The 12,250-nt window shown below is 51.8% G+C and overlaps 1 protein-coding gene across 2 annotated transcripts in view; it reads right to left on the reverse strand.

Annotated features, from left to right (window-relative positions):
• The window catches only part of GABRA3 (gamma-aminobutyric acid type A receptor subunit alpha3), a 79,936-nt gene that overhangs the window by 39,730 nt on the left and 27,956 nt on the right, over positions 1-12,250 (reverse strand). For both annotated transcript variants that reach the window (XM_063345884.1, XM_063345883.1), the window contains exon 4: positions 737-804. In XM_063345884.1, coding sequence (XP_063201954.1) covers positions 737-804 — 68 coding nt within the window. The remainder of the gene's footprint in view (positions 1-736; positions 805-12,250) is intronic.

Consider the following 12,250-nt stretch of genomic DNA (forward strand, 5'->3'; position numbering starts at 1 on the left):
TCACTATTAATTATGCTCCACAGTCCTGTTTTAATTAGAAGACAAACTGTTGTGGGAATACAAGCCTAAATTCAGACCTCAGGCCTTTTCATTAATAATTTTCCCTGAACATGTCAAAATATTGCAATCAGTTCACTCTTCTTTTTCGCCTCCCTTCTGGTTCAAGCACTAAGGACAGTTTGATGGCGAACCGTTCTCTTCCGTCCCTGCCACCAAAACAGGCCAGATTCTGGCATCCTCCTCTCTTCCAGGGAGCACCCTCCTTCCTCCATGCACAGTCAGGTCAAGGAAAGCTGGCTACGGTGAAGGTGTTTGTCAAGGCATGTAGGAGGTGTAGCATGCTACGTACAAGTCTTGGTCCCACGGGCAGACCTCCCCATTTCATTAGATTGCACTTGCAGGAAAGAAAAAGACACTAAAGCCTGCAGCGTGCTTGAGCAGTGCAAAGGTATTGACCCTCCAAGGTTGCATTTGCCGTTATCAATTCGTTTCTAAAAGCCCAGATGCACCTGAGAAACAACCCGTCTACCAGCCACACTGAGCTCCCCACGGCCTTTGAGAAGATGATGAGGCACACTCGTGCCCGGGCAGGCAGCTGGGATGCTTGCTCATGTTCTTGGCATTTAGCAAAATCCTGCTTTTGCCCAGATTGTCCAGGGATGAGGGTGGGAAACGTCCGCCGCGGCTGCTGGAGAAGCCATCCCTCCCCATGAGGCGACCAGCCAGTAGCACCTACCATATCCGTGTCCGAGACAGGGCCGAAACTCGTCACGTAAATGTCTGTCTTGACTTCAGTTACGCTATCTGGGACAAAAAAAAAAAAAAAAAGGAAAAAAAAGCAATTAGAGAACAAAATTTGCTTGTGCAGGGAAGGGTTGGGCTTTTGTTACGTGGTGGTTTTTCCTGCCTCCCTGGCGAGCCCTCGGCAAGCCGGCATCATGCTCACTGCTGTGCCCTGAACAATGGCCGATTTTATCACTCATAATTGGGCAAATTCATCTCTGATGTAGCTCCACTGCTTTCCATGCTTACACCAAGGATGGATATGTCCCGCGCAGCCAGACAATGCGTATTTACAAAACGTATGCGGCTACACAATACATAACGTGGTACAGATCCACATGTTTTCAATACAGAGGTAAGCCCTGATGCTTTGAAACTCCTTTTAATCTGAAATCCCTTTGTGTCTCCCAGCCTGATAAACAGCCTAGCGATGTTCCGCCAGTTTTAGGAAACCCTGGGTTTGTTACAGCTTCAGGCTTATCCGTATGTAAAAAGAATCAATATTCTGATTGCCTTTTACTGCCACGGTGTTTGCTGTTCTCTTAAGTGCCTGGCTCCTGGCGAGCGGCTGCTCTTGCAAAGGTGCTGCTCACCGGCATCACACGCTCCCCCGCATCCCGGGCTGTGCCGCCCTCATGGATGCTGAAGAGCAGCCTCCCTGCCCCGGCAAAACCACAGAGCCCCAGTTCCTGCCCCGAGCGCTAAAACCCAGGGGCAATCTTAATCACTTGCCTTCAGGTAAAGATAAACTGAAGTGCTTTGCAGAAGGCAGCCACCAGCAGGTATTATTCCTGCCGAGCAGCACATACAACTCTCACGCTTGACTTCGCTACCGTTTCGGCGTGTTTCCCAATTGAAATCTCCGCTGCTGTCTCATTTTGCAGGGAAACCAAGGCACGGCGATTTGCCAGACTGACGGTCCTACGCGCTGCCCACCGGCTCGTACTGAAAAAATGACGGATGGGGTGCCTTGAGTTTAGCACTATGTTACCATATATCCTCGCTAATTTAGGGATAGATCATGCCATTGTGCTCCTTCTGTATGGCATGGGCTGGCTCAGAGCTTCTCTTCCAACGAAAGAACCAATTTAGATCCCCAGAGTTCATTCTTTACGCTTAGTACCCCATTTTGGCCAGCGCAGCAGCTTTGCAAGTAGCCTGGATGGCTCGTTGCTCAATTCAGTTATGGAAATCCTTCTGTCCCCTGACAGTTATTTTGCAGTACTATGAGGCTTAGTTTTGTGCTTCAAAGTTTTGCATCCAAAAAATAAGGTAATTCATTCTGGCAGGGTTTTCTCCTTAATGGCTAAAATATACGTATACATGTCTTTAGTTATTATGGCTGGAAAGCTTCTGATGCAGCCTGTGGCTGATATTATTGTGCTATATAAGTAACCCTTGATCTCGCCTTGATGCGATAAAAAGAAGGTTAAAGAGAAATATGTATGTGGTACACTTTCTGAAACGCCCAGAAGCCAACAAGACAGGATCCTGAACAAAATGAGTTACTTCTGTAAGATTTAAACACTCGGGGTATTTTCTCTGTCTCCCTCCAAAGAAGCCTCCAGATGAGATGCACAGCCGAGAACACTCGGTGAAGCGAGGCGCCTTCCGCTAACACACGCGGCGAGAAACAGCTAATTATGTTTTAGAGAAAACACAAGCTCTCTCTCCCCTCCCCTCCTCGGCATTCAGTTTGCCGAAGATAAATAATTTACAGCTGTGGTTATCAAACGAGGAATCCACGGCCACCCAGGGCCAGTGAAACCAGTCCTTGTGAGGCGCAGAATGAATTGTCCCTTGCACCCGAGGCGGCAGAGGGACAGGGGTCCATGAAAGGACCCATGCCTTACAACGTGATCCTCGGGGGCCAAGCAGGAGGGAAGGGATTCGGGAACTGATGAGGAGGTAAAAAAGCAGAACTAGGTTTGGACACCGTTCGATATGATCCTGCTCTTTACATGAGCCTTTATGTCCCTGTCATGCTGCGACCTGGCTGTCACAGAGCTCCAGAGACCCCTTCCCACCCCTTCAATCTACTGGCAAATCCAATCAAAGATAATGGCATTAAGAAGTACCATTATTTTTTAATATTAATAATTAATTACAGCCCGGGTCTGAAGAGGATCCCCCATTTCCAGATGTTCCCCCAGGGCCAGGCCATGTGAACCCACCGAACTCAGTGGGTCCCCTTTGTGCCTGCAAGGCAGCACCCAGTGCAGGGACAAGGTGGGGGGGGCTGGCTCGGTCACTGGCTTATTGATGTCCCCCAGCACTCAGAAAAATGCCGTTTTCATGGCAAAAGCCAGACTGAACTTTCCCTGTTAATATGTGCTCCTAAGGGCAGGATTTGGCTGGGATCCGGAAGGATTTCTGAAATTAAATCATTGCTACGCAAGCAGGGATTTCAGCAGAGCTGGGAAATCCAGAGATAAGTGAAAGACCAGCAGAACGGAGCGAGCTCCGGCCTCGGAGATTTGCTTCCTTCGTGATCCTCCAGCCCAGGAGCACCCGCACTGCTCGCAGCCCTGCCTGAGCTCCTTTGCTCCGTGATGGTGAGACCTTCTCCTCCAGGGAAACCAGGAGCTGCTGAGGCAGCCTCCCCCCTCCTCACCCTCACACCTACCCACCCCGAGCCCAAACAAGAAGAAACCGCAGCTACTTTTGCAGCAAGAGAAAGCTGAGAGAGGAGCATCTCCTGCCTCCGCTCAGAGACACGGCAGGGAAATCCTTACCTCCTTCTCAACCCGCAGACGCGCTTCGCACCGCAGCTTGGCTGCCTTGCCCAGTTCTCATACAGATTTAATAATTAAGACTGTACTGTAGAGGGTTAGGCACTTCCCCCAGACCTGTTGCACAACATTAAATGGCATTTTTTCCTTTCCTAGCATCATCCTTCCCTGTGACTCAAAGTTGTTGTTTTTTTTTTTACGTGTACAAGTGAGTTGAGCCTTCGAGCCTGCCGGGGTGGCAGGAGGATGCTGCCAGTCCTGTTTTATGGTCGGGGAAACAAAAAAACGGAGAGACTTGGTTCAGGTAGGAAGCTGGAGCGGAGCAAGGACCAGAGCCCAGCTGGGGGAACAGCACTGGTGGCCAGCGGAGGGCTCAGGGCTCGGTACTGCTCTTGGGATGCTGCATGAGCACCTCTGTGCCCCAAGCTGCTGCCACCCAGGGACCCAGAAAGCAAAAAAAAAAGACCCCAAAGCAGTCACAAAACTAGAAGAGCAAAAGACTTTCAGGTTCAACGTTTGAACACGGGCAGAATTTTGAGACCCAAGTGGCATGCCATGTTCCCAAGCCATTTGTTTGAGGCCGATTCCCTCGTCTGGGGGCCTTTCCCGTTTATAGGCTCAGCTGATTCACAAGGTTCAGCACAACTGCGTTTCCAAAACCATCTGGAGGCAGGCGCGTGAGCAGGAACAAGGTGCTGCAGGTCGATCAGAGCTGCCCCTTCTCCCCCCAGGGTACAAAGCCCCGTCCCTGCCTGCCCACCAATGCTGCCTTGCTCCTGCCCACAGAAACCCCCCACAGCTGGGCACATCTGCAACGCAAATGTAAAACAAAAGCTGTAACATCCCTTCCCACGGCGTTACCATGGCACTCCCCACACCTGCCTGCTCTTGAAAAGCTACCCCTCTCCTTCTCCAAGAATTTGCTGCACCAGATCCAGCTGCTTGTGCAGGCAACGAACAAACGTCCCTATTAGCTCTGTGCGGAGGGGCAGATCCTGCTCCCCCCGCCCCCGAGCCCCACTCCGCCAGGGTCGGGTGCTTCCCTTGTGTGTGCAGAAGGTGTAAAGCAGCAGCGGCTGCTGCTGAGGTGCTTCAGGGTTTCCATTTCACCTGCCCTCCCTTGTCCCCCACCCTGAGTCCCCACGTCCCACCTTCCTGGCCCTGGCTCGAGGCAGACACCCCCTCCCGTCCCTTCCCGCAATCTCCCTTTTAAGTGCTCGTGACTCCCTGGGTCTGTGAGGAGATAGCTATTATTTACAAAATGACGGGGAGCTATTTTTACTTGCTTCTTGGAAGCACTAGGAGCAGTAGCAGAGCTAGAATACAAATTACGCTGCCTCGCTGCCTCCCTCCTCGCCGGCTGCAGACTGTAGGGCTGCCTCTACCAGCGATTATGGGAGGCGGGGGGCGCGGGGGGGGGGGGGGGGGGGGGGTTGAGGAGGCTCTTATTAAACATCCCACTGCACTCATCAAGCCCTGTTTATTTAAGAATCTCAGCCGTAATATAATCCACTCGGCCGGTTGTGTTTCAGCTCTTCAGGTTTTGGGGATGCGCGGAACAGAGTCACGTTTCCCAGGCAGGGGTTCCCAGGGGCTATGCTGCAAGCTACCAGAAATGATGTGCCTGGATCCGAGCGTTGGGGGCTCCCAAACGACGTGCGCTATTAAAACAGGAGCGAAGCCACTGCGGCTCCGTGCAGGGGATTCCTGGCAGCTGCGCTGACGTCAGGGAGGCTGCACAGCCTTATCTCGGAGAGGAGCCGGATGCGCGAGGGGATGGGGACCTCCGCGAGGCTGTGCTCCTCGTGGCAGTGCTCCAGCTCTGTCCCAGGGCTGTGCTGGCACCTATGGGAGCTCGGAGGCGACAAGCCTTGTCTGTACCGGTCCTTCTGTGCGTGATGGCATGGCTGAGATCAGAAAGGAGGACGCTGCAGACTCTTCTGCACCCAAGGGTACAATCCCTCGATCTGCTCCAGGCCAGCTCCTGGAGGTAGATGTTTCTGCACTGGGCTCCCTAAGAACTGCTCTGGACTCCAGGCAGCCCAATATCCCATCTCCAATCGCGGTCACAATCTAAAAAGTGCAGTAACACCCTCCTAGACTGCAACCCCATCTACCCTCAGCTCAGGGGTTTCTCAGTTTCATGAGGTCCCCTTATTCAGCGATCCTCGTCCAAGGACCTGTCCAGTGTCCTCTCAAATATACAAAATCCTTTGGGAAGGACTCCCATCAGCCTGCGGTGAGGGCAGCATCTCCGTGAAGAGAGAGGGGATGCTGCGTAGCTCTTTCCCACATCACGTAACCCGAAGCGAGCACACTGGAGAGGATGGTGCTTTCCAGCTAAGCCAGCATCCCCAGGAAGGGAAACACAAGAAGTTGGTTTGTACTAACAACCTCCATCTCATGCCTTTTCCCAAATCCTTGCCATGCTAATTAATAAGCAGCAGAAGGTAATTTTTGCAGCTGCACACAGAAGCTTTTTGTGTGCTTCGCTTCTTCGGTTTTTTCAGCCTCTCACTGGGGGGGATTTAATCTTCCTTCCAATTTTAGCGTCATGGAAAGAGGCTTCCACGACCTTTGCTACAAGCCCCATGAGCGCACCGGAGCTGAGCCGTACCACAACCCCGGGCAGCGCTTGCCTTCGGAGGTGGCACAGTGCGGCCCCTAGCCAGAAACCCCGCTGTGGGTCCCTCCTCTCCCCCCGACAGCTTCAGTCCTACCACACCAGGGCCGCTGCCTTTGCCAGTTCCTACCTTGGTTTTTCAGATGGCCTTTTAACCAGCGGTGCTGCCTTGTTTTGGGAAGCAGGGGCTGAGTTGTGTCTCCTTTCAGTAAGAAGAGAGGCACTGAGGAAGGAAGGGCACATCTCTGGATGGCGTGGCAGGGGGTACCCTCTCTGTGCCTTTGCCCTTGGGACTGCCATGCCAGTACTGGGAGAGGACAGGGAGGCACAAGCAGAGGGGTCACTGCCCGAGGGGAGAGGGTGACCTTGCATCTCCCCACAGCTGCCCTTGCAAGAGCTGCAGAAATGGAGACATGACATCTCCTACACCAGCAGCCACGCACAAGGAAGCCCTGATGTAGCCTTCGCTGCTGCTCTCCTGCTGCGGGGCCAGCAAGACTCTCCCACACACATTAGAGATGCTTTTCTTGCGTTTTTTGCTAAGGGAGCACAGAAGGAAACATTTCAGCAAACATCACTGCAGTGCTGTTAATGCCTCCTAGGCTTGTCCAGCCCAGCCAGGGGATAAAGCTGACTCCAAGGACATGGACTGACAGAGCTCCTGCCACCCAAAAGCCACAAAGAAGCATGAGCTATTGCTAGTGTCAGGACCACAAAGATCCCTACTGCACCTGGGATGCTTTCAGAGCAAGTGCCCTGGGAGCAGAGGCTGTGCATGGGTCAGGAGGGGAAGGATGGGGAACAGAGACAGCAAAAAAATGAGCAGGTACTGGCATTCCCTCCAGCGTCTGCGGAAGGGAGAGCAGAGCCGGAGCGCAGAGAGACCTGGGCAGCTCTCAGCATCACCCCTTCTCTCGCTTCAATTGGTTTTGACTCGGGGATCTTAGACAACACATAGAGAGGTCACACTCAACCTCTTCAAAATCCCAGTCCCAAAGTCAAAATACATATTTTCAGATGTTGTTTGGCTGTTTCAGTCCCTCAGCATCCTTGAATACAAAATTACTTCTTCAGAAGCAAAAGCCATGGCTCGTATCGCAGACATTCACCCAGGTTTGACAGGTTCAGCCTCGGCATCTTTCCCAAAAGTGGACGGCAGAGTATACAGAAGAAGAATAACCCAGAACATACCTAGGGTGTTTTGGTCCTGTCAGCAGCCTTCCTTACATAGGAATGAATTGTAACCACCTCCATAAATAGAATTATATAAAATTGAAACAGTTGAAATCAGTAAAAAGCAAAGGCTTTTGGTAGCACACCACCACGCAGCCTACAGAAGTCAATGCTGAATGGCGGCGATCATGGCCAAGAGTGTCACCAGGAGGGCTGGCAGCTGGCCCAATCCTTTGCACGCCAGACAGAGCTAACAGCGGCGACAGGTTTATTTCCCCAAACTACCTAAAATACCAACATGCCTCCAGGAAAACTCACTTGGGCAGAAGCATCAAGACACAAACAGAGACCCCTTAGCCCCATTTTGTCCATGGGGGGAGGGTAACCCCAGAGATAGGTCAGCCCCCCCGGACCCGACACCCTCTGATGGCATCTGCCTCTCTCTAATGAATGTAGAGATGAGGATGACCAGGGTTCCATGGATGAAGGCTGGCCTTAGCCTCATGCTCCCACCTTGGACAACATGGTTAAAGATGATGGGACGCTCATCCACTGAAAAGTGGGGTCAGCCGAGGACTGAGCACTGGGAAATTTATAGTCTGCATAACAAACCACACAGCAAGGAAAGAAACAATATAAATGTCTGAATCAAATGTCTTATCTCAGAAAAAGTCAGGGTGAGTAAACGCCTGCAGGGGATTGCCAAAGAGACCTTTGGATCAGATCCGTATCTAGCTCTGCCTACGTGCCAGGAACTATTTGTCTAACGCAGTTTTGCTCGGCTATTTGCTTGCTTACAGAAGTGGTCGCCCTGTCTCCCTGGTAAAGCTGCAGTAACTCCGTCTGTGTAACAGATCTGACCCCCTCAGTTACACTCCCCGTGAATTCTGCAGAGGTATGATCAAAAAGGCAGCGCGTTTATACAGGAAACAAGGCTATCTGCTGCTCTCCACGAAACCATCAAGCCTGTCCCTCCCATCCTGGGGTGCCGACGCATCTTTTCACAGGGATTGGCTTATCAGTCACCGCTGCTGCTTGAACGCCCTGGGACTGCCAGCGTTTACTGTACAGCCAGTTCCCAAGGAGCTGCTCTGTGAGCCGCGGTGATGAATCACTACCTTCTCTCTGGTGTGATGGCACATCAGTGTCTACAATTGCATGTCCTCCAGCCAGACCAGAGAGAAGTCATCAAATCTGTAAACACAGATAGGCGTGTGGTATCACTTCCAGCTGCGCGCTCTCTCTCTCTCTCTCTCCTTTCTCCCCCCAACTTGGATATTTCAGCATAGGGGGAAGCAAGAAGTTCAAAAGAATTTCAGGGGCTCTCTCAAGAGACAGCCAACAACAAAACCACTTGCACACGATGAGAGAGATCAGCGTGGTCTACAATTACACATGCTTAGTTTTTCAGCCCAGATGAAGTGAGACGATGCCCGTCAAATCCCTCAAAGAGGCAGCCTGCTGCCCTGGCTCTCTTTCTTAGCAGGGCCAGGGGAGAGCTGATGCAACGAAGAGATTTATTCCCTGTCTCCCACAGCATACCGCATATGCGGCTTTCTAACACGGCTGCATCCAGTGTCCTCTGCAGGAACAAGACGCAGGACCATGAAGCGACCCAGTTGCCACTTGAGCATGGCTTAGTCTAGGATTTATGGCACACCGTAATGCCTAGATGGATATCTAATTCCCAGGTGATCCCTAGCGCACAAAATCCTTGGGTTAGGTAGGGAAGATCAGCTCAGTTCTTGGAACAGAAATCCTTAAGCAGCCTCCAAATGCGCTGTGCACGGGCTCGTGGCTCTGACCCAGGTCTAAGCTCTCTCCACGCCTACATAACACCTTGGCTCCGGAGTCTGGATCAAGGCATAACTACTGCTGAAAGCAGAGGAGTCAGGCACACCTTGTCCCTCCTTGCTTCCAAGCGAGCAGGGAGCCAGCGTCCCAGCACAGCGCTGAAAGGCACACAGGGCATCTGCTTGTCCCTCTTTGGGTGAGAAACTGCACTCCCTCCTTAGCATTTCCACGTGAGTAACAGCACAGGGTAGCCCAGTTTTCTGGTCTGCACTCCCTGCGCAGAGCATGCTACGCCGTCCCTTTATCTCAACACGTAATGGAAAAGGGGTCTCTAGGCATTCCTGGCACGGTGGGTAAGTCCACGTGTTGCTGCAGAAGGTGCTATAGGGGTTTCACACCCTCCCGTGCTGGACAAAGGCGCTTTCCTCACATTTACCAAGAGTGGGGGATGCAGGTTAGAGCTCTATCCAGACAAACGGCCCAGGAGAGGTGCTGCTCTACCAGTAGCGGAGCCAACAAACCCTGCTTTCCCTGCAGATCAGCTTCTCCTGCCTGTTTCTCTGATGCCTGACACCAGTTGATCCCATCCAGTAACCTCTCTCTAGTTTGGGTCTTCTTCCACTCAGCCGCATAATTCCACAAATCTTGCAGGGACTTAAAATCTCGGAGATATCTACCTTTCTGTCAGGTTTTGTTCAGATCAGCCAACAGGCTCAAAAGCTTTTAGAAGACAAAAGGCAGAAAGAAAGATGTGATAAGCCTTACCCCGTCAGGAGCCCAGGCAAAAAGCTACCGCAAGACTCAACAGAACTATGCATTTGGCTCGTGTGGTTTAATTTAGCTTTCCCTCATGGCCCCATGCAGGCATGCGCACGCACGTATTCTTATTACTGCATTATAGACATCCAGAGGTTAGAATCAGGACAGGGTGCAAGTTACTGATAAAAATAAAGTCCAGGAATAGGAGAGAGTGTCAGAAACAGCAACTGCTGGAGGATGTGCAGTCATGGAGGCTTTACACACACCCCTCATTCTCACACATACAGACTACAAACAGAGACTACAAATTAGTTGAGCTATTTTTGCTGCAGACAGAAAAGACGGAATGAACAAAGCTACTGTAGTTACTATTTTAAGGACTCAGGACACCCTCAGATGCTACGAAGACAGAGGAGGAATATGTATGTATGAGCATGCTTGTAGAGGTTCTACAGTGCCTTGAGACCCTGTGGTAATGGAAGAGAGATGCTACATAAACATGTTTGTTATATATTATAAATACAATGAGAAAATGTGTGAATATAAATTAGCATGCATAATTTAACTTGTTCAGTATTAAAGCCTGTCCTTGATGGCTAAGCCAGAGGCACTCGGGGAAGGGAATCCCTGACGGTCCCAGTGGATGGGGCAAGAGCAGCCAGGCAACGCCGTGTTGCCGGCTGGGACACGCAGCTGTGGCCCTAATGAAACCAAAGCTAGGAGAATTTTGCCGACCGCAGTCCTGCAGGGTGCCTGCATGGCTGTAGGCACTGGAGGGAGCAATGAGATGAGGGTAAAAATGCCAGGCTGATACTTCAGCGTTAGGCAAACCTCCCCATGTTCCCCGTAAAACGCCTGTGTTCAGTTTTGGGCCTGCCTTCCTGACCTCGGCTTCGCTTAATTTCCCTCTTTAGGGGTCAGTGACAATGTTGACCACAGCAAGGGATCTTGGTGAACAGCACCCTCAGGGAATGGCTGCGGCAGGTCCCGTGCCCCAGCGCTGCGCCTGAAGTTGCACCTACACGGGGGAGACAAGGCACCAGAACAAAGCATCCACCGAGCTGCTGCCTTCGCCGTATCCCTTCACACGTGTATAACTCAGCTGGGAGAGTCGGGCATTAGACCAGGCTTATCCAGGACCTGGGTGGACGTGGTGCACCTCTGAACCTGCTCCACCAGGGAGCTTGCAGACTGCCCTGGGCAGGTTACCGCTTACGCCCTTTCCTAAAAACACCGAACCTTTTGTTAACTCATTCTCAGCAAGTCTTTCTTCAACAGAAATCATCCTTTCCCAACAGGCCACTCACATGCTCGAAGAGGAGCTGCAAAAACTTCAGATCAGTGTCAGTAAAACCCTTAGCATTTTAAAGCAATTACGGAGCTCTGTAATTCATCAGACCTCAAGGCAGATCCCCAGGAAAAAGAAGATAAGCACAAGGGTGTAATACAAAACTGCTATTTCTAACCCGATAATCATTGATACATAGAAAATGACTGGCAAGCCAGAAAGCAAGCGGGGGAATGGCAAGAAAAATCAAATGAGAGACGCCCTGGCTTTGCACCAATTTTGTGTCGTTGCAGAGGGAGAAAGAATAAACACTCTATCAAGCGTGTGGGGTTTGCAGGCAGAGCTCTGAGCTCCAGCCCCACCATTGGTGCGAATCTGCGCTACGGCACCGAGCGTGCAATGCAGTTCTGCCGTGCCTCAGTTTCCCCATCTGCCTTCCCTGCCTCTGGCTGTATCTTGTTCCAGGTTGCTCTGCGGGCTGAGGACTGCCAGATGGCGTGATGGTCTGTAATGTGCAAAAAAGGGAAAAAAAGCAAAAGGAAGAGGCTCCTGGGGCTTGCTGTATATCTGAGGGGAAGAGTCCATTTAATTCTCGAGCCTGTCCCCTGAGGCCAGCACCAGGTACTGAGACAAAGATACAAGAAAACCGTAGCGGGGAGCAACACAGTAATTTGCACTCTGGTTCCCTTATCTCGTCCATTAGCTCCTGGCTGGCATTTCCTTCCGCGGGAGGACTTAATCAGCTCCTGCGACGGTGCGCCTCCAGTGACACTTCTGGCATCCTTCACCACCCCCAGGGCAACGCAGGCAAACGCTTTCCCTTCCTTGTGCTCCCCAACCTTGTCTTTGCCCGTGTGACCCCCCTGGGCTGCCCGCGGCACCACGGACTCCACCGAGCTGCCCCTGCCCTGTCACGCAGGGGTCACCGGGCTGCCTGCTCGCCGCTCGTTTAATTTGTAGCGATGCCAATACGCGGTACAAATAAACGTATTTCATTCACAATGCCTTGCGCTGGGCAATTTAGCGTTTTCTCTGATGCCAGAGCCCTGTGTCGCAGCAGGGCAAGCTCTCCTCGCCGCCTGGGCTCACGTTCCCTCT

The sequence above is a fragment of the Chroicocephalus ridibundus genome, chromosome 9 (genome assembly GCF_963924245.1).
Source record: "Chroicocephalus ridibundus chromosome 9, bChrRid1.1, whole genome shotgun sequence".
Taxonomy (NCBI): Eukaryota; Metazoa; Chordata; class Aves; order Charadriiformes; family Laridae; genus Chroicocephalus; species Chroicocephalus ridibundus.